The sequence below is a fragment of the Falco punctatus genome (genome assembly GCF_963210335.1).
Source record: "Falco punctatus genome assembly, chromosome: 7".
In the NCBI taxonomy this organism is placed as follows: Eukaryota; Metazoa; Chordata; class Aves; order Falconiformes; family Falconidae; genus Falco; species Falco punctatus.
This window is the reverse complement of record NC_137587.1, coordinates 18,485,205-18,508,582: the sequence shown is the minus strand read 5'-3', so window position 1 is coordinate 18,508,582 and position 23,378 is coordinate 18,485,205. Positions and strand designations below refer to the sequence as shown.

The 23,378-nt window shown below is 36.1% G+C and overlaps 1 protein-coding gene across 9 annotated transcripts in view; it reads right to left on the bottom strand.

Annotated features, from left to right (window-relative positions):
* The window catches only part of RYR3 (ryanodine receptor 3), a 248,358-nt gene that overhangs the window by 61,404 nt on the left and 163,576 nt on the right, over positions 1-23,378 (bottom strand). For 6 of the 9 annotated variants that reach the window (XM_080395875.1, XM_080395881.1, XM_080395880.1 and 3 more), the window contains 15 exons: positions 22,848-23,068; positions 21,557-21,647; positions 19,944-20,084; positions 17,419-17,600; positions 16,373-16,451; positions 12,371-12,460; positions 10,826-10,975; positions 8,156-8,218; positions 7,642-7,717; positions 7,350-7,473; positions 4,674-4,789; positions 4,320-4,387; positions 3,370-3,491; positions 1,091-1,140; positions 335-395 (listed from right to left, as the gene is read on the bottom strand). In XM_080395875.1, coding sequence (XP_080252001.1) covers positions 335-395; positions 1,091-1,140; positions 3,370-3,491; positions 4,320-4,387; positions 4,674-4,789; positions 7,350-7,473; positions 7,642-7,717; positions 8,156-8,218; positions 10,826-10,975; positions 12,371-12,460; positions 16,373-16,451; positions 17,419-17,600; positions 19,944-20,084; positions 21,557-21,647; positions 22,848-23,068 — 1,634 coding nt within the window. The remainder of the gene's footprint in view (positions 1-334; positions 396-1,090; positions 1,141-3,369; positions 3,492-4,319; positions 4,388-4,673; positions 4,790-7,349; positions 7,474-7,641; positions 7,718-8,155; positions 8,219-10,825; positions 10,976-12,370; positions 12,461-16,372; positions 16,452-17,418; positions 17,601-19,943; positions 20,085-21,556; positions 21,648-22,847; positions 23,069-23,378) is intronic. The other 3 variants (XM_080395877.1, XM_080395878.1, XM_080395879.1) reach the window with 1 other exon arrangement.

The window sequence follows — 23,378 nt, the reverse complement described above, 5'->3', positions numbered from 1 at the left end:
TTTTTCTAATATGCACTAAAGTGTCTCAATATCTATAGGTATCGATATCTGCAGTTCCAAAGTTTGTGTCATTTATATCTCCCAATATCTTCAAATGCGCTTGGAAAGGGTGACAAGTTTTCAGTGTTTTAATGGCAGATATTGAACAGAAAAACGTAGATGAAACCCTTTAGATGAAATTTGCTAATATGGAGGTCAAGATCTGAATTATTAATACAACTAATATCATCAATTAGGAATAAAGAATAAAAAAAACCAGAAACAATCCAACTGCTCCTGAAAAGCTCTGTGAAACACATGTGGTTTGCAGCTGGTACAAATGTTGCAAACTTACCGTGTGTCAAGAGACTGAGCTAAGATGTGCAGGCAGTTCACCATTGTAGCAGAATCACTACCTGGTTAGAAAGAGATATCATGAGAGCACAATAGTATTGAAAATGTAGGATAATCTAATGATCTAAAACATCATTATTGGAGATGCACAGGTTAAACAAGTCATGATGTGTCTCCTACCTTCGGTCACTGGAGAGAGAGTTAGGTCTGGTTCTAGAATAACTTTCAATTTCTTGAGTCTATACAAGAACTAAAAAGAATAACTAGTGTCTACTTACGGCTCATTGTCATCACTTGACCCTGCAACATTCTGAACTTTGTACCTTGTAGTACCTACATTTCTTTTATAATTTTTTTACCAATACCTTTTTCTCAGAGGCATGTTGTTTTTCCCTACATGGCCCTTACTTACTGAGAAATTAAACTACTGAATTCAACAGCTGGATGACAGAAATCAAAACAATTAGTGTAAGCCGACTTTTGAAAAACTAAAAGTAACTGCAGAGGCATGAAATTTTTTTTAAAAGGAGTCTAAAGATCCTAGAAGCTGCTAATTTTCCTGCTTCAACACTTTACATATTCTATTAACTGTTCGCTTCAGAGCCATATTCAAGGCACTCACTCATTGTACTGGAAGTTTATGCATCATTTTATAGAATTTTGGCTATAGCTTGTGAAATGCTTCAGGTAAGACAGAAGCAATGGTTATACATTCTTTATATTTTTAACTTTACGAAGATCTTTCTTAACAACTTACCAAAAAGTGAGATCCTATGTCTAACAAGAGCAGCTAGTTTGCAGAACAGGCTAAAGTAGAAAAGAACAGAAAGAGCAAGACAAGACAAAGATTAAAGATTTATTTAGAATGAGGTAAAGAGTAGTAGGAATAGGAAAGACAAACCACAACATAGTTCCTGGAAAGTGTATTTTGAATCATACATGATGATAACAGTCAGTCAAGTAGCTGCATTAAGCAGAATAACTTTTTGAAGGTTTCGAAGTCTCTCATTTTCTGAGCTTCACTACTTCAGAGATAACTTGAAATGTGAAACTTTTTTTTCATTACAGTGGTTTCCAACAATTGCATCTTATATGGTTGAGTCATTCTTTATGGCTATTATTTCTGCATAAGAACTTTTTTTGTAAGAACAAGAAAAACTGAGTAAAATTTTAGTGGTTTACTTGGCATTCTGCAGGAAATAAAAGTTACAAATTTACAAACTATTTAAAACAATTTTCAAAGATACCCTTTGTAAATAAATAAATTTGTTTAGCCACTGCTAATAAGATGAATCTTGAAACATACTCAGACTACAAGAGCTTCTCGCAAGTATGTCAGAAACTTGCGTATCTAACCTATCTGTCAAAATAATAAGACAACTAAGAGAAAGGAAAAATTACCAACTCTGTAAAGATTAAAGGGACTACTTTTAACTTCTAAAACCAAAGACAGCTAGGCAGACTTGTTTATCATCTATACTATACTTTACAAATGGAATTTGGACATAACAAAATGAAGAAAATATACCTTAGGAAATGGTATGGTCTCTTACTAAGAACAGATTGTCATTGCTATCTTCACAGTAGTAGGGAAATAATATACCTCCTATAAGATGAAAATAACTGATAGTCATGTTTCTTAATGAAGAATGGGCAAAGAATTATAAGGTATTTCTGAATGTATGAAAGCAGATATGCAGGCTAGACGTCTAACTTCCTTCATGTGCCTTTGTAAAGGCATTTTGTACAACCCTAGTAAGCATCTTTCTGGCTTTACTAAGTTGATCTGACTGACTTCAGGGAAGTAATAGGAGTATGCAGAGAGGAAGCACGAAATTGAAATGAAATGAAACTCCATCCTCCTTAACCTAAGCTGACTTCCTTCAGCTATTGGAGGACAACCTTACACATTTGTATATAATATATCTGAAAGCTCAGTAAAACAGAATCTTAGTGATTTAACACTCACTCTTAGAGGCAACTGCTATATAAGGACTACCACCCACATAGAAGATGGAAAAAGAAGGCCAATAATGATTTAGAGAACTGCAAAAATCATTGGAAGATAAACTGAAGAATGGAATCTAGGAAGTTCAGTGCTAGGCTTGATTTTATGTAACAATAAGTAACCTTTAATTTCAAATTTTGTATCTACTATTCTGTTGGAAAAAGTAATCAACTTTGGTCAACATTGTGAAGGAAAGCAAAAGAAATTTGAAAACCTGACAGTTAAAGTAAGAAAGCTTGAGAGTAAAATACAGTTTTGAAAGATTAGGATACAAAATTTCCCAAATAACTGGCAGTACACCTTTAAGGGGGAGAAAAAAGTGGCAACAAATATGATAGATGACAGTCATAGTTAAAGTATACTAAATATTAATTTTAAAATTTTAATTGTAGAAAAATGAAATTCTTTTGTAAAGGCAACACATTATAAATTAAAAGGCAACTGTCTCTTTTTAATTGAGTTTTCTAGAATAACTTGAAGTCATATGGCTAATTCCAACCAAATCTGAAACAGTACAGACATCTAAGAACTATTAAATTCCAGCAATTTTTGTGCGGGGTAGAAGTAACTTTATATAGAAGGGAGAATCCATAATTACCCCTAAAAAGCTGCATCATGGTATTTTCACATTTTTGATACCTGAAAATTTAAATGTGAGACTATTTATATGACTGAACAGTGGGATAAACTCTAGGCAGAAACCGCCATCAACAATGAAACACAAACTCATCAGAAACAATTATTAGTTCCATTCCTTGCAGAATCATTTATTAATGTTTCTGATGTTATCATCCAAAATTGTCTATTGTAATATATATAATTAATATATGTACTTCATTCTTTAATTATATATTAAAGAGTACTAAAATGAGGAATTTATTCATTCACTGCCATTTTGATACAGAATACACTATTCACTTTCTATCTGAGGAAACTGATCTTTTGACCTATCTCTCTCTTTATGCTAAGAAAAGACCTTTAATTATCTATATAGTACCGTCCTGTGTATATCTTAATTTTCTACTTACCTTGCTACCATTTCCTTTTCCTTATTTGATGCATATCCACTGCTACTGAGTGATTTTGTTGGAGAAGACAGGAAGTAGAGGCAGTGATTTGTAAAGTACTGATCAACTAATGGTAAAAGAACCTAAGAAATACAGATACAAAATGTATTTTTCACAGAGCATAATGGTAAACGTAGCAACATCGCTCTGATTGGTCATAGTTCATTCAAAGAATTTTAGAAGTTCTGTAACTGTTGTATTTTCTCATTTAAGACACAAAGTCATATAAATTAAAAACTTAAATGTTACAATTTTACTTAAAAGTTACATAAATAATAAACAGTTACACAGATTATCTATTTTGGATCTCATATTGCAGCCTTACTCTTCTCACATTCAACAGTGATAAATGTCACTGAACTAAGAGGACCCTTCCTCTCCACTATTTACATAACTGTTTGGTACAGATATAAAGGGAGAGGACTTTTGGGTTTTTTTAAGATCCTAAATTAAAACCTAAATGTTTCTTACTTCAAATCTGATTATTGACATTTTTCTTATTATACACAGATGTGTATGACATTACTATACATAGGAATACTTCCTCTTAATTAGATGATACTATGCACTTCAGTGATATACTGAGGCAAAATTTTTCAGCAATAATTTATATGCTCATCAAGAGTATTTAATTTCACGTATAAATAAGCTGCCTTTTAATTTCTATGTTCCTTCTCATGTAGGAGCAGATACATTGAAATATTTTAAAATGTTTGAATCCATCACATATATTGAAATATTTTGGAAGGTATTTTCAAATATCTGTTAGCAACATTTAATTGATTACTTACCATGAAAAAAAATGGGAAAGATATATTTCTTTTACCTGAAAAGCAGCCTACCATTACAAATTTCCATGTTCTTTATAAATGAATGCATATGTACATTACTTGAAATACTAAATCACTCACTTTGGCAAAGAATTTTATTTCTTGGTCATGTGGAGATTTTTCAGTTTTTCCACTGGTTACAATGGCTTCTGCAAGGATACAATCAAGGCAGACATGAATAAGAAGTCTTCTAATAATAAATAACACAACAGCTCTTTGATATAGCCTTGTAAACTTAGCCTTACTGAAATGCAAATAAGCAGCAGAAACAGTTTAGCTAGTTACAGATGTCAAAGAATTCAACCTGCAAACTAAAACACAGGATTTGTTTCTTAAATGCAATAAAAATATTCATTGCTACAAATTTAAACATATCAGTCTGAATATTTAAATATAAACAATTTTAACTATTTTCAAAATTCAATCTGAGCTTACCCAAATGCGCAATGAACTCTTGAGCAGAATCAACATATTTTAAAATTTTCTTCAGAAACTTAAAGGCAAACCTCTTTTCCATGGATGAAGCATCCAACTCCATGTCATTCACACCCCTGTTTCAGAAAGCATTAAGATAAATAGCATTGATGATGAGAGTAATACAAAGGATGACAGTACTATGAAGTATTCCATTCCTTATTACCTTTTAATTATGGTAAATTCTCATAAAAAGGAGAAAATGACCTTCCATAGCAACTCCTACTTACCAACTACCTCCAAGAAATGTTAAAATCAGTTCAAGTTTCTCTAAGGCACTGGATTAATGAAACCTACCTCACTGAAATTCTAAAAGTCTTTAGGATCACAGGAAAATGTAGATTGCAAGGAACCTCCAAATGACATGTGATCCAAGACCCATCTCAAAGCAAAGCCAAATCCAAAGTTAGATCAGGTTGCTCAGAACCTCGTCCAATAATGTACTGAGTATCTTCAAGGACTGAAATTTCATAATGACTCTGGAGAGCCAACTATAATGATTGACCACCCTCACTGTGAAAAAATAAGGGTGACATATTTTCATATATCTAACTGGGATTTCCTTTGTAACAGCTTGTTACATTTGAGGAGACAGTGTTTACCTCATCATCTCTATAATCTTGCATTAAGTAGCTGAAGACAGTGGTAAAATCCCATTGTAGCCTGCTGGTTTAATACTGAAAAAATCTAGCCTCTCCTCAGAGCCTCTCCTGGTACGACATGCAAGCCAATCCTTGAAGCATCTTGGTGGCCCTCCACTTGATTAACTCTTCAGTCAATGTCTTCCTTAACATTGGTGAACCAAAAACTGGACAACACCCTCCTGATAATTTGGTGTGTATTAACAGCTATGTATGGTTGACAGACATTTCCTGCTGCCTCACCCTCATAGGGAAAATGCAACTATTTATCTCTATTTTCCGTGAGATCATTGTAAATATTGTCTTTTTGTGTTTATAATAAGTCATCGTTGTAAGACATTAGTTACTTTTCTAAATATTCAAAGACATTGGTAGTTGTGTTAAATAACAAAGATGACATCAAAAAAATTTGTAGAGGTTTAAAGATGCTTAACAAAATACCATGTCGTTTCTAACATATACTTGAGTAAGGCCTGAGATTTATCTGTATGTCATGAAAACCCAAAACTTCTTCAAAAGTGTTCACAACAGAGAAAGAGGAGCAAAAATCAAAACAGAAGCAGATGGTATATGTAAAGTACACACACTGTGCCACCTGTACATTTCCAATTATAAAGAATTTCTGTGTTTTAATGATCAGTGCAACATTTTTAAGAATTACATTCTGGAGATGTGATAATTGCAAGCAGTACTTCCAATGATTTTATATATATATACTTAAAATACACACATACTCATCTGAAGAAAACACTGAAAAGAGGTAATCTTGATTCACCCTGATACAGACGACTACTGCAAACCCTTTGCCCATACCCCATAAAGAGTTTGAACAGGCTTTTTCAAGTTGATTTGTCCCATCAGTTAACACTGAAAACATTGCCTTCACAACCTGAACAGATGCAGCTGCAAAGAGATATTAAAACTAGTACTTGAGCAATTCCATTGGTGTTTCAAAGGACCATTCATTTGCAGGAACTAAACTTGCTTTCCTTATTCAACAGCTCTAATACAATTGTGGAGGATATAAAAATGTTTGGTGGCATACCTACATTTTGGTTTCAGGCTGAGAGCTTACATAGGGGGCAGGGAGGAATTCTTCTCTGTAGTAATGCAGAAATGTATATTTAGAGCCGCCTTCTAATATCTCAAGAAATGTTATTAATTATTGAAGCCAAGGAAGTTACCTTTGGCAGACTCTAATAATTGATTTGTATAAATTTCTGAGTGTATATTTTCATCAGAGACACAGACATGAAAAGCAGAAATAAATGAAAATAAGTGAGATCTGATTCTATGCAGGTACACAAAAATTTTCCCATGAATACAGTTTAGTTTACAAAAATGCTTAATGCCAGCAAACCTGCAGTTTCCTATGTGCTCAGACATCTCACACACAAAAGAAGATGACATAGTATAGTAACTCACAATTCCATCGTGTAAAGGCAAAAATACAGTATAATAAGTTATTTTAATTTCATTGACAGTTTAGGTCCCCACAGGCCAGCTTACTTCCATACACAGCAATTCAAGTTAGGGTATACCCAATGAAGTGTGAGCTTCTGCTTGAGCAGAAGTTAAGGGTGAAATGCCTACAAAATTGCCACTTTGCCTTACTGCTTCACAGAGCTCAAACTAACATTCTTCTAAAAAACTGGATTAAAAAGCACTTTTATATAGATGTGTTTCAGTATCAGATTTATTTTCCCGTGAACATTACTGGCACTGCTGGCTGCTATTTTAGAAATTTTGAATCATCTGTTTGTTACACTATTGTTGCACTTTGTATTTACTATGATCACATACTTATTTAAAATGTTACCTGTCTACACTATTTCAGAAGGGACTTGAACAGAAAAAATGACAAGGATTCTGATTTACAGAAGAGACACCAAATGGTAATTATGTTAATAAATAACAGACTGCAGTGAGATAAGGAGAATCATCATGGTTTATGCATCGAATGTAAGCAAGTATCTCAAAAAAATGTGGAACTTACCGAGATATGACTATACCATTGACTTGAAGGAACTTAAACAGCTCTTGTGCCTTTTCACGGTCCCGTGATTTCTCCTTTGCTGTCAATGTGTCGTAAGGTACCAATAAAGGATGACTACCTCCACCTTTAGTAAATTGAAAGAACTGTAAGTTATTCTACTGTAAGATTTATTTTGCTTCAAGTACAAAAAGAAACTATTCAATTTTGATTGTCTTACACTGCCTTATTACAGCCTGTTCCTTCTCTCCCATTTTCCTTGTCTTTTTTGTGTGGTTAAAGGGTTCTGGCTTACCTTTGCTTTCCAACTCCATTTTCTTCTTTTTGGCCCATATATTATGGTAGTTTTCTGCCATTACCTCAACCATTCCCTACATTACCATCAGAAAAAACAAGACGCAAAATTAAAAGGTGACAAAAATTCTGTAATTCCGCATAATTTTACAGTCTTGAGTAAAGTCTACATTCTTGTGGTAAAGCAACATCACGGTTAAGTGTCATTTCTGCATTCAGCTGTTCTTCGAGGTCAGCACAGGCACAGGATACACAAGTATCACGTGCTGTTCACAGCCCCTTCCCTAGCTTCATGGTAAATTTTTCTAGGAACTCAGGAAGCAGCAGTGAAATAAACAAGAGAAACCTCTTATTTAAATATGTAAATAGTATGGCACGTACCTTTCTACAACAGCAGAACACAACCACAGTCACAAATACATTCAAAAAACCTGACAAAACTCAACTCAGTAATAATAAAGCCCCAAATCTATTAATTCTTTTCAGCACAGTATATGCAAAACACAAATACAAACCTGAAGCTCCCTAGAAAGCACCACATTAGAGAGATCAAGTGGCGCTGGGCTATACCCATTTCCCTGTGGGGGAAAAAAAAAGAGAATTATTGTCAGATAAAAGAATCAAATATTCAACTACATCTCTGTTGTTGAGCAGAGTTACACCATAATCAAGTTGTTGATTAGAGTAACATTTTTAAATTTTCTTGGAGAAACTGTGTTCACATTTTGTTTTGCAATGCACTGAAGACACACCAGATGATTAACAGAATGCACCTGATGATGTGGAAATAAGAAGGCTGCTGCAGACACTTAGATCTCTCTATTCATAACAGATGGTGAACTGCTAAGAACTATGCTTTTCAGCCTACAAAAGGAGACCAATCATTAGGCATACAAGATGTGCCTTGAAAACACGACAGAAGAATGTGGCAACAGCCCGAATGAACTATATACTAAAAACAAGACATCACAACAAAAAGTTAAATAGGTTATTGTCTTGAGGAACTTACAGATTAAGGAAAAGGAGGAGTACAATGTATTTATGCATGTATTTAAATGTTTAAAGTGTGAAAGCTCCAGTGCAACAAACATACTAGGCATATGTTGAACATGAACAGTGACATACAAATCAGTGATTTCAATCATGTACTGAAGTTAAACATGTATTGATGTCCTCTACTGAAATCATGTCTTTATTATGCATGTTCTTGGGCAGGAAGGCCCCGCTGCAGAATAGGTTCAACTGGCTGAAAGCAGAGATGCCAGACAGAAGGACTCCCTGTAAGGGAATGAAGTTTGCTGAAGAGGTAAGAAATGCTAAAGTACCATCTGGTAACAGAGTGCTCAGGGGCTACTTTTGGTAAGCAAAACTGGTGCTGGGGAATGAACCCAACACAGGTTTAAGGTGCCTGATGTTCACAAGATCAGTACTGGTGCAATTTGTATGTAAGGAACCAGCTTGTGGCACATCTTTGGGCACTCCTTGCAGAACTGCTTATGGTGGTAGGACTCTGCCCAATGCATTGCTCATTAAAACTCACTATATTTAAGCACAAATTTAATTCACCTCAAGGGGTATAATAAAAGTTCCCCAACACTTGCCATAGTTTTAAACAGCTTTCCCCGCTCCAAGACACAGAGATACTGAGCAGCAGACTCAACGTGTTATTACAAAAAACTAGAAATGAAAAAAATAGTCTATATCACATCAAAATGCTAGGTGCTATATAATTACCTGCAAATTTTGCCTGTTGATTTAACAAAAAGTATGAAATGCACAATCTTATTTGTCAGTCGTAATTATAATCTTGACAAAAGCTGATAGATCTCGACTCCCTTAACCGAACTAGCAGTAGTTTTGTAGAGGCACAATAGTCAGGCCAAGAACTCCTCCAGAAAATCCACAAAGGAGCAGAGTGACCCAGTAAGCCTCAATGCACCTGAGCTTGGAACAGGATCGTAAAATTAACACGTGAATAGAAATTGATCTTTCCAAGACTTATTTATCAAGGAACAAAGAAAGGTGTGGCTACAAGGAGTCTCATGCATACCTTCCTATTGTGGGCAATTTGACTACAAGCCAACCTCATAAATATGACAGCTTAAGTGAGCCACCAAGTGGCTGAACGGTGGTGATCTCCCCCTGAGCTGGGACACCCCTTAAGGTTGCTCCTCAAGGCAGAAACATTTTACCAGCAACAGACCTTTGGATGAGTCCAATTCAAGCTTTCACTAAATTACAATTGGACACCACACCAGTGACTCTCCCTTTGAGTAGGGACATCTCTCAAGGTTTGAGATTCCTTACCTGACACCAAGACACCCTTCCTTACCCAAGGTGGATTTGCAACAGCTCCTTGGTAAGTGACTGACAGCATGCTAAATTAATACTAACGAAATCCATGTAGTTAATTCCTTTAGACATAAACCATTGTCCACCTGAGACTAAGACTGGACCTAGCCACACCTAAGCTTGATCAGGAGTTTAGAAAGCACAAGGGTCTACTCTGAACCTCATGACACAATGGAAGGATTTCCATACTCTTTATTTTTTGGTCCAACCAAGTCTGAGGTTGGACCTAGCTGGATTTTAAAAAGCAAGGGGGTGTACTCTGAACCTTATGACTCAGCGGGAGGACGTCCCTTAGTCTTTGTGTCTCTGGTCTCTGTGTAAATCATTCTAGCTCTATTTATTTTATATGTTTCATCCACATAGCAAGTGATAGAGTGAATCTTGCCATTGAACTTTGTTAAGTCACACTTCTACTTTATATTCATATTCAAACTACTTTTGCTAATATCTTTAACAGTGATTCTTTGACCGACCCTAAATCACTCCTTTGCAACACACAAAAAAATAAATACTAGATTTATTTATTATAAAATAAAAGGCTATAAATGCTCTTCTATTTCATCTTTGAATGACTGTATGTAAACTCTCTTCAAGTCTTCTGAGAAAACGAAGAGATACGGTCTATGACAGCCTTATTGTCTTAAAAGTTGTCTTTTTGCAGTCCCTTCTTTGGTGTTACTGCACAATTCTTATTAGTGACATGACTTCCAATCTCAAAACTGTAACATTGAAAGTTCATTAAAAGGAACCTAAATTAACATAATTTGCAATGATTTCTTAGTAAACTAACAAATAAGCCTGTTGCTTTCCAAATTCAAACAATTGCACCTTACCTGGCTAGACTGAGATATGCTGCGGAGCTTTTCATTTTCACGCTGATGTATTATTGCTTCTCCTCCTTCCTTGGTCCTTTCTAGGCTCCACCCCATGGCCAACATAGTTTTCAGTGATTCTCTGGCAGGCCAACGATAAATTTCCTTTTCCTTTGAAGAAAATAATGTAAAATTTATCTGTATTTAGCAAGTAGCAAAACTCAATAAAAATATCCTGTCCTTCCCTATGATTTGCCACATGCCACAGAAGTAAACAAAATTTGTACACTATATCTGAATACACTTTATAGTTCTTTTAACATTTTTTTTGTTTGTTTTATTCTTAGTGGCATTTATTGCTAGGATATGTGTTACAAACTAACATCACTCAAGTGAGCTCTGGAGTAATAATGTAGTTTGTATCTGGAAACTTACTGATTCCTCCAGCCCAAAATAATACAAAATTGCTGGCACTACAAGTGCTATGAAATTAATTAGGCAAGTATATACATCGGAATGCATCAGCCCACATGGCTTTTTTTAGTCTTCCTATATTTTGATCCATTCATGGATACATAACATTACTGATCTATACATCTCTCCATATAAATACAGGTATCAATAAAAAATTAGGGAATGGCCTGCTTTCCAACACTTCTTTGAAAAGTAAAAGTGTTATAGAAAATCTTCAAAGTTGTGGCAAAGGAAATTCTGAGTAAGTCATATCAAGACTTCTCAAATCAGCCAAATAAAAGTATTTTAGTTCTTAACATAAATAAGAATTTTTATGAGAGTTACTTCACAAGACAGTTGTTATGGAGAGATCTCATTTCCAGGTTCAAAAGTTCTAATCCGAGACAATTCTGAAAATTATCTTTGAACTACTTTAATAACAACTCAACCAACAATACTTCAGCTCCTCTCCAAAGATATCAAAGCAATTTACAAAGCTTGAGAAATTAAACTTTTTGAATTCCTCTTATTTTTTGTTATCTCCGTTTTCTGAGCAGGAAAAGTGTGGTAAAGGACGACAAATGTAATTGACTTATTTGAGTCACCCTATGAATCACTGCAAAAATATGTCACAGAATTCAAATTTTCAACTATTCTGACAACTAGAAGACATTCATGCCTAGGCAAGAAATTAAAATAAAATATGTTTTTCCCCATTTTCAACTGAAGCAACTCCTACCCTTTCTTTAAATTTTTCTACCATCTTTCTTGAAGACAAAATTACCTTCAGATATGTTAAAATACACTCATCTAAAACCCAGGAGTTGCTGCCAGCCATTACTCATCCATGAAGGCCTGAAACCCCTGTGATTGTGTATTGATACTTTGAATACAAATTGGCCCAAGTCTATGAAGACTGCCTAATGGAAGCAAATTATACAACACTGTGTAAGATTAAGTAAACCAACCACTTCAGCATTTAGATGTGCTATTCCTAACTGTAAGAATTCTAGTTTGTCTCTATTCCTTTTATAGCATATATTTGAAATGGATTTTTAAAAGTTCACAAATCAATCTACTTCATATTAATGCAGCTGAAATCTCGTCTATTACCTTTTCAGTTAAAGTTTTGAAAGGTCTTATTAATGGATGAGTCTTCATATTTTCATCCAGTGAAACACCATATTTCCACCCACTATTAGTCTGAAAAAAAAACCAAAAAACTGAGATGAGAACAACATAGATGAGTAACAGCAAATTGGCCAGTTTAGTTCATATTGAACTGCTAATCTACCCCAACAGCTACTCAGTGCCACAGAAATTTCTGTTAAAAAGGCATGCACCCATCTGTGGATACAACAGAACAAAACATGGCCCAAACAGACTACACACCATCTATGAGCAGTAAGTCTCACACAACCAGTTCTGCGCCTCATATACATGGGCCCCTTTCAAATGGAGTCATGCATGAGCCACACTGGCTAATATAAAAAATGTGGCTCTGTTCTGTGGGAGGATAAAGTCTGCCACACAGAGAAGAGAGTGTAACAGATCAAGCACTAAAGAACATAACTTTAATTAATCCTTTGCCTTAAACGATATTAATTGAAACTGATGGTTTTAATGTGTGTATATTTACATATCCATATATACATATATATTTCTTTACAAATTTGCATGCATAGCCCCACACAACAACATAATTGTTATTTCTATATAAATGTTCTATAAAATTTCTAACAATTTTTTATTATTTTTAATAATAAATTACTTAACCCTAGCTCTATCTTTTCCTTGAATGACAGGTTAAAAATTCATACTTGTGTTGAATGAGTTACAGCTAAACACTTCCAACACAGTTATAAAAAATTGCAACAACTCCATCAAACTTAACTCTAAAAGTTATGTTTATTAGCATTAAGATCTATCTGCAAAATGTAATGCTAAAAAGGCCTTTATTAAATGTTTCACTGTAACACTAAGAAGCTATTAAAAAAATCATAAAATCACAGAATAGTTGGAAGGGACCTTTAAAGATCATCTAGTTCCAAGCCCCCTGCCATGGGCAGGGACACCTTCCACTAGACCAGGTTGCTCACAGCCCCATCCAGCCTGGCCTTGAACACTGCCAGGGATGGGGCATCCACAGCTTCTCTGGGCAACCTGGTCCAGTGCCTCACCACCCTCATAGTGAAGAATTTCTTCCTTATATCTAATCTAAATCTACCCTCTTTCAGTTTAAAGCCATTCCCCCTTGTCTTATTACCGCATGCCCTTTTAAAAAGTCCCTCTCCAGCTTTCTTGTAGGACCCTTTAGGTACTGAAAGGCTGCTCTAAGGTCTTCCCAGAGTCTTCTCTTCTTCAGGACAAACAATCCCAACTCTTAGCCTGCCTCCATAGGATAGGTGCTCCAGCCCTCTGATCATCTTCATGGCCCTCCTGTATACTTGCTCCAGCAGGTCCATGTTTTTCTTATGTTGGGAGCCCCAGAGCTGATCGCAGTACTGCAGGTGGGGTCTCATGAGAGCAGAGGGGGAGAATCACCTCCCTCGACCTGCTGGCCATGCTTCTTTTGATGCAGCCCAGGATTCGGTTGGCCTTCTGGGCTGCAAGTGCACATTGCGGGGTCCTGTTGAGCTTCTCATCAACCAACACCCCCAACTCTTTCTCGTCAGGGCTGCTCTCAATCCATTCTCTGTCCAGCCTGTATTTGTGCTTGGAATTGCCTCAGCTCATGTGCAGGACTTTATACTTGACTTTGTTGAACTTTATGACATTTGCATGGGCCCATTTCTTAAGCCTGTCAAGGTCCCTCTGGATGGCATCCCTTCCCTCCAGTATGTAGACCGCACCACACAGCTTGCTGTCATCAGCAAACCTACTTAGGGTGCACACACAATCCCACTGTCCATGCTGCCAACAAAGATGTTAAATAGTGCTGGTCCCAATACCAACCCCTGAGGAATGCCATTTATCACTGGTCTCCAAGTGGGACATTGAGCCACTGACCACAGCCATCCATTTGATTGTGACCATCCAGCCAATTCCTTATCCAACAAGTGGTCCACCCATCAAATCCATGTATCTCCTATTTAGAGACAAGTATGTCATGAGGAACAGATGACATCAGTTGCTCTTCCCTTACCCACCAATGCTGTAACCCTGTTGCAGAAGGCCACCGTATTTGTCAGGCATGATTTGCCCTTAGTGAAGCCATGTTGGCTGTCACCAATCACCTCCTTATTTTCCATGTGCCTTAACATAGTTTCCAGGAGGATCTGCTCCATGATCTTGCCGGGCACTGAGGTGAGACTGACCAGCCTGTGGTTTCCCAGGTCTTCCTTATTTCCCCTTTTTAAAAATGGGGATTATGTTTCCCATTTTACAGGCTGTGGGAACTTCATCACCACCTCCAGGGCTCTGCAATCCTTCTTGAAGCTCCTCAGGCTGCTTCTGGCTGTATATTGGTGCCCACATGAAACAACAGCAGTGGATAATAGTCAGTGGACTGTATGAGGCTAGGTAGTCTTTTGGTAACGTCTCTGATACGAGCCCCCAGTAAGCAGTACACCACCCTAAAGAGCACATCAGGCTGGCTAATGAGGGCCTCTGTACCTCTCAGAAGACAGTTGCCTACCACTATCACCTGTTGTCTTTTCATAATTGTGCTAGTTGTTATATAACAGGTGGATTGGGCTGCTTCACTCAGCTCCGGTATCTCTCCTGATGTGATGGGTCTCTCCTCCTCATCTGGCAGAGCAGCAAAGAGGTTCTGCAAGGGCACCTTGGGGGAAGTCTCTTCCTCCTGCAGGTCCTTGCCATTATGGTCTTCCATTCTTCTGCATTATTGGTTCCCCTCTCTTTTGTGTGCACTGGTGAGGGAGTTTTTCGCTGTTTGCAGTGGGTCCACTGCAGAATGTACTCAGAACCAGCTATCTAACACCTTCTCAGCCTCACTGATGTTATGCAGCCTTCTCATGGCCTCCTGCAGCTCAACTACCTGCTGCAGGCTGTCTTCCACATGGGCACACCCTTTGCAGGCAGGTCTGCTGCCTGTCCCTGCCCCAGCAGAAAGGTCTAGGCACTGCCTGCAGCCTGAGGTCTGTACCACAGCCTCTCCCTTCAGCAGCTCTGTCAGGGTGGAGGCATCAGCCACCACTGGGGTAGATCATGCAGACCCTGCAGCTGCAGTCTTGGCTCTCAGGTGAGTGCCCACCATTCTGCCATGAGGGTCAGGTAGGATGAGCACCCTTGACCTGTGCAATAGACACAGAGCGGTGGTTGTTGGGTTCTGTAGACTTCAAGTCTGTGCTTGGCCAGTGGAACATCCCTTCTTCAAAGCGGTGCCCTGCCTGCACGCTCTCCCGTGTGAACTGCCACACTGCACCCTGGCCACCGGTGCGCCCCAGGGCTGCACTTTGTGGAAGCGGGGCTTGTTGCCCTTACTCCTGGCCCTGCTCACACCACCTCAGTTGCTCTCTTGTGAGCTTCCATCTTGCATGTCACAAGTGGGTCTCAATGCTCCCCTGGGGTCTCCCTGGTGCAGCAAAGTTAGTATATATTGTCATAGCTATTTTGAAGACGTGAAACAGAAACACAACACAGTGATGGAACACTTGGAAAATTATAGAGAAAATCAATACATAACAGCCTTCTTAAAGCTAAAAAGAAAGAAAAGCTATAACTACATGTTCTGAAATAAGAAAAAAGGGCATTAGACTTCCCAGGTACTCTCTTAGATCACAAAGCTGCTGCACTAAAATTGAATCTCTGACTCCCAGCCAAAAAACATCATTACCAGGAAAAATGAAGCTAAGATCTATATATTCTTACTTTATTAAAGAAAAGAAAACCCAACCCAACCCAAATGCCCCTTTTGTATTCACCTCAAATCTTTTTACTAATAAATTCTGGCCACTTAGAAAAAGTGACAAAAGTTAATGCATTTTCTTGAGCAAAAGTTTCTTCCACATATACCTAAAGGAATATGCAGAAATTAATACACTCTGAACAAGGGCCTATCAGTGAAATCGTCCATTTTTTGTTTCAATATTCACTCCAGGTATTATTTTCTAGTTCTTTTCTGACAGTTGCCAGTCTTAAAATAATTCCTACCTTATCAAAGGCCCATTTGTCATGGGAGTGTTCAGCATACTTGCTGACAATATACTCCAACTTTTCAGGAAGTACAAGGCTGTAAACAAAGTGAAGTAAGGTCATTCAGTCATAAATTTCTGCAGTCTTATTTATGAAAAATATGTCAGTATAAAACAGCACTAATCAAAACACATCACCTCCAGATGAAGGCAAGACATATGGCTTTGCATTTTCATTTTCGTTAGAAGAAATGCCTCAAAACAAAGCAGAGTTATTATGGCATTTACAGGGAATCTTCAGATACATAACAGTTGCACTTATTAGCCACTGAAATCACAAAAACCAAAACCTGCTTCACCATAACCTATGGGTTTTTCTTGGTAATTCTTAATATAGGATAATGTTACTATGGATGTTTCTCATTGCATAATAACGGAGGGGTAACACTTCAATGGCAAGAATCAACTAGTCATCCTTAAGTTTTGAATATAAAAGTATTAGAAATCTGTATTTTAAAAGCAGAAGATTACTGGGAAGACAAAATCTTTATTAAATGACCACACACGATCTGCTTATTTTGCCATATCAAGTTGCTACAGATCAATTCTCAAAACTAAGTGAATATTTTATAAAATCGGGCAACAGACAAATTGAATAGATTTTTATGTTCTTGTACCATTTGTCCTAAGCAAAGTATAAATAATGACAGTATCAAACATATTACAGGTGTATATATTCCAAACATTTGAAGTATTAGGTGATAGGGTACATAATAAGTATAGAATTTACTATGTACTCTGCAGATACAACATGGAATTAATCTACTTCTGTGCATTGCTGAGAATATGAGAAGAATACGTTTTATATCTGGCAAACAGGATATGTTGCAGTGAAAGAGGAAAGCAGGTGGAAGCAAAAATCCCTACACTACTTCTGAAAGGAACTAATATCATTAACAAGTCAGTCAACAGCCAACTCTCCCTACAGAGCAGCAAAATAATGTTAATAAGAAATAGCATAAAAATATTTAAGGAAAGGAAATCAATATGATTTATATGACTCACTTTGCTGTGCTGACAGGTTTGGGATCAAAATTTCCTTCTGGATCCACTGAAGTCTGCTTTTCCAAAGTTGACCTACTACGTGTATCTAAATAATCAGGGGGTAAGGCACCAGCTATAGCACTTAGACAAGGCAAAGCCATTCGAAAGAGCTCTGGATCATACTTCTGCAGGAGAGATAGGAACTGGTTGGAAAATCCAACAGAAAAAAACATGCAAAATGTTAGTGAAAACCAAACAGCCATACATACAAATATTAGAAGATGCAAACAAACAGTAAAGCACATTTAAAAATTAGGTATAGAGCAAAAAGTATTGCTACATGGCATCTATTTTTCTTGATATCAACTTGACACATTTTTAAGGCTACTCAAATTAACAGAAGAGTATGCTGACACTTGTATAAGTACATACAATACAAGTATGACTCAAGCTTTCTTTGGGTCATTAAGGCCCACACAGGAAGCGTCAGGGGTTGTTTGCCTAGTTACAAAGTAATAACATCTATAACATATAATAAAGTTCTAACTTAGTTATTAGCTCTAAAAAGACTAATTCCTATCTTAACTGCAGAAGCCATTGTAATTTCTTCCTCTTTTCCCCTTATCTATTTCAGTTTAAATCATTCTAGTTAATGGAAACCATGTTTTACTGTAGCAAAGTCAGTTCACTATTTTTCAAAATTGTCCTGCTAAGAGGGGAACTAGCACAGCAGCTCTTCTAAACAGTAACGTTAACTCTGGAAAGAACATTGCAGTATTTGATACATAAAAATATAAGGTGGAGCTACATTTGAGGAATCTAAGTAACTTGCCGTGAAACATATTCAAGGTCAATTGTTACATACTAGATTACAAAAAACATGTGCTAGAGGAAGTAGCAGTAGACCACTGTAGGCCACCGTCCTTCTTTCAGCTCTGAAACAACATTCTTATTATGCTTAGGGAAAAAAAAAAAAACAAAACAAAACCCACTGATCTATCTTTTAGATTCCCCATCTGTAAAATGGGCATAATAATAATGGCTTTTGAAGGCTTTAAGGTCTACTAATAAACACTACAGTGAAAGAGTTTGATGCTATGATAATTATTTAATAGATTTCTTCTCAGATAGCACAGACCTTAATGTTACAACACAGGCACCAATCAAACATCTATAGAAAAAAAATATCTGCAAAAATATTTCTTTTGCTTCATAATTAGAAATAGAAAGACTGTATGCTTCTATAAATCTGAATGACAACTTTTTGTCAAGAAAATGCTGAATAACAATTGTTAGGTCCATTGAAAATACTTGCTGACAAAATTATATGTTTATATCACTGCAAGCGGAATGCTTACAATTTTGAGGATTTAACTTCCTCTAGTTTCATTTCAACATTCTTTAGTGTGTATGGCACAAACAAAAGAAGTGAGATCACAGAGTAATGCTTCCATTAAACAGCTGGAAACCATGGAAATAACAAACCTATAAATACCTCAGTACAAATGAACAATGGAGAATACTATATCTCAGCAGATTTACAGAACTCTTCTTTCATTGGACTAACAAACTTTTACAGAAAAATGAAAATGTTATTATAGAGGGCCACCAATATTTGCAGAAACATATCATCTTCATTTGTCTTTAAAAAACTAAGATGCACTAATTGGAAATATTTCATTGTGTCAGGCACTCTTGACAATCTTTGCACTTGTGACAGCAGTAATGACAGAGGTAAATGTCACTAAAATCAAATACAAATAAGGCTTAAAAAGCCATTTTAAAATAATGCAGAGACCACATTCCTTTCCATACTATAAATCAGAATGCCTAGAGAAGCAATCATCTACATCTGTTGATTAGAACTGGAACATAAATTCAGTGAGATGCAATGAAAACATCTGTTATTGTCCCATAGTGAGAACCTGATTTTTGAGCCAAATCAAGTACAAAAAGTGTTTACTCAATAACGCGTTTCTCCTATCAGAAACGTAACATTTTCTTACTTGGAGAAAAAAAATGAGTAAGTGAAAAAATTCTATTACATTTGGAACAAGAAAATGCAAAAAATATTTATTTTTAAGAATAATCACTTTTTTCTTAAGCTGGGCAACAACCAGAAAACTAACAAATTACAAGTGTATGTTGGAAAATAGACAATGTAAATTTACTGTGCATACATAAACAATTTGACAAGCATATAGAGACATTTCTCACAATTGTTATGGCAGTAAAAAGTATTCTAAAAAGTTTAGTAGATCTAAGATACAAAAGGAGACAACGCTGCCTTGTTAGTGCAGCAAGCAATTTGCCTCATTACCATTGTAAGGCTATATAGGTATATCAAGACAAGGATTTGACATTTCATTAGTTTGGAGAAAATATTTCAAGATTCAGCATTCAATTATTCATTAGAAAGTTACTTCATTAGCAGCATATTAGGTAAAGAATTGTTAAAATAAAAACTTTCTGCATTTGGCTTGGCAAATTGTCATTGTAATCCTTTTATAGACATCCCATACTGTAATATGAATTACAGTCATTACCTTATGAGACAAGGAATCAAATATTCCCCAGAAAAGTTTTTCAGTTAAATGTAATTCTTCTTCTGCTGCAATTCCATAGCTTCCCATTCCTGAAGGCAGACAATAATATTTCCAGCACTGCTCATAGTGATTTGTCAGAAGCTAGATTTTCAAGAAAATAAAAATGCATGTCAAACATTGGTATTTAACAAAACAACATACTGGTTAGTGAAGTCTGAATTGTCAGTATCTGTTTAAACAGTTACATGAGTATTACTGTTTATTTCTGTCTCTCCATTTCTAATGGCTCATAAAAATGCCTTTTTTTTCTTCTTCTTCTTCTTTTTCTTTTTGGGAGAGCAGCAGAGTCCATGCTGTGAAAGTATAAAGCCTGTATTATCCCCAGTTGCTGTTGAGGGTTTCTCAGTGATGACAGAGTAGTGAAATTACAAAATTTCATGATTGTCACCATTTGAGTACAGATTAGCTCACAGGATACAAACAGAGACAATGAAATGGGTATAAACCAGGACATGTCAGATTCTGGAGAAGTTTTACAAATTCAAATTGATTTTATGTCTGTCAGTTGTAGTTGATGGCCTCAGTATTATTTGAAACACTGCAAAAGATGCCTGCAGTACACCCTTTTAACCATGTCTGCTCATCTCTGGAAAAACCTATGGAAAGAGCTATTTTACAGACAATCTGTAACACGCCAGTTAAAGAGTCAGTGTATACAATTATTGGTGCACTTCCCACATATTTTCAAAATTCTACTCATTTTTTCTTCTTTAGAACTAAAAATTCCAATCCCATGGAAAATTCTAAAATTTCTTTTAGCATCAGACTAAAATCTTGACATTTTTATTTTTACTGCAATTTTGTTTAGGAAGGGGAAATAGTAATATAAAAAAAGAAAACACTCCTCTTAACCATGCTTTCACTCTATAATTTCCCAAAATTACTGATGTTCCAAAATATGTCTGTGAATCTGGCAGGTCTGCTTTAGAGTATGACAGAATTTCAATTCTGCCATAAGATGACCTGCAGACCTAAGATTAGACTCTTTCATCGCAATGGGAGCAGGAGGGAAACCTGACAGAAAAATTCAAAATAAAAGTTATCTTTCATCTCACAACTGTAATTCTCTACAGAACAAGCAGATGGCTAAGACTTCAGTTAAAGTTTGCTCAAAAATAAAAGGTGAATTCTGTTCTCTGTATCATATTCTCTTTAGACTTAGGATTTATTCCTGGACTATGCGTCCTAACAAGAATTATTAAGTTCATGTAGCAGAGGAAGAAATATCAAGATAACACTAACATTTCATTTGATACTTTCAAATGCTCTTTCACTGAAGCAGTGAAAAAGTCAACAATTCACCGAACAAAATCATGTAATCAACTTACTATATACTGTTTGCATTAGGCAAGATTTCACAAAGCCATTAATCATTATATTAAATGCAAAAAACTTTATAAAACAGTAACATTCTTTTCAATTCAGAAGTCATTTCACATTGCTTCACCCTGCCCCATGGTGAGGGGTCAAAAACATGTCAAACACATGACAGTGAGAGATTATGGTTAAGTGAGTTTGACATTGAATGCATGTATGGACAGTAAAGTATTTACCTTGAGAGGCATTTTACAGTATTCGTTGAGTAGGGGCACATCAAAAACTAGCCTTCTCAACAGTTGTTGTAGCATAGAGGGACGTAAATGGCTGTAAATTAAAAACAATATAAATTCCTAGTAAAATTCATAGAGTCCAGTGAAAATGAAATAAAAATTAAAATCAATTTGCATATTGGAATTCAAATCACTCATTAGAAGTATTTTGCAAAAACAATCATAGGTGCTTAATGAATTTCACCATGCCTCATCTACATATGGAAGGACATATCACGGAAAGATGTGCTACTTCTGGACTCCTAAGTGAACAGACAATATGTATGGTTGTACCACATGAAAGCAGATGGAAGGGTGCTAGAAACAGAATATTATCCTAACAGAATGTTTCTGATATGACACTAAAAAGCAACAAAACAGTCCTAACTGAAACTGATCTGGGAAATACATTATGATTATTCTTATAAGAAATATATCTCAGTTGGAAGACTGAATAAGTTACCCATCATTTATTTCTTTTATAGCTATTTAATTTCAGTGATCTATGGACTCAAAATCAATGTAAAAATGCTCCTTTCATATCTCCCTCTCAGTCACCACTTTTTCAGGCTGAAGATTCCTGGTCTACTAAGCTGTTCCAAAGCAGAAAAATTATTTCTTATGTTGATCCCTCGTTAGGCTTTTCCAAAACTTTTACGTTTCTACTATATCCTCTTTTGGGCAGGGGTCCAGTGCTATGCACAAACTGAAAATGCACACTGCATTAGTAATTTCACAGTCCACTGCACATACAAGTAGCACTACAGTTTATGACAAAGATCAAGAATTACGATTCAGTTGGAAAATCTACATTTCAATTCCCAGTATAACTCCAGTGGTCAGTTCAGTTTTAGGAGTTTTAGGATTCAGAGAGTGGGGATTAGGTTTTCTTTTTTAAACATTGGCCAAGGTTCTTCAAACCACAATCAGAAATACAAACACGTAGATTCCTTAAATACCCAACACACACACACACCCCATCAGGCTTGCCAGGACATTTTTGCTAATTACTGTCTGTTTTTACAAATAATAATTTATCCTGTATCACCATAAAGCTCATATCAGCATGACACCTTAACATGAAGTACTCGTAACAGAAAGAATTAAATTTGGGGGTTTTGTCTAGGAAAAAAAAATCCTGTATTTCATGCAAGAATAAAAAAATCTTAGTTCTATATTATACACAAAGAAAGAAATTATCAAAATACATATACTGCACAAAAGAAATCAACTTGTACACAGGTATCATACATACTGGCAAATTGCAAGCAGGCATTCTTCAATAGTGTCTCTTTGTGCTTTTGTAAGGGAACGTCCCTTGGATAATCTATATATTGTGTGAAGCATGGAGTCAATCAGGGAGGCGTGATGCTCTGTTCCAGAAAAGAGGGGAGCACATCTTTTGAGCAATGGAAACACAGCTGAGCAAATATATCTATTTAGTGCGAGAGCTGCCTCTGTGGTACTTAGAGAAACCTGTATAGGGTAGTAAATGATTGTTAGTATCACGTGGAATAAAGGTTACTAAATATGAAGTCTATAAAGCATAATAATGAAATAGTCCTTAAGTCCCCCTAGCAGCTGGGTGGTAACATGGTATTCCAACATATACATGAGGGCAAAAGCTGTTAGATTTGTTTAAATTGAGAAAACCCAAGTCATCCACTTATCTCCTATCTCTTGCCCCGCTACACTCTGACCAAACAGGAGCAAAAAACAATATGCAGCTTTTTTCTTTAAATAGGTTAGCAAAAACTACAGAGCATTAAGTAGCGCTTTTAATCTC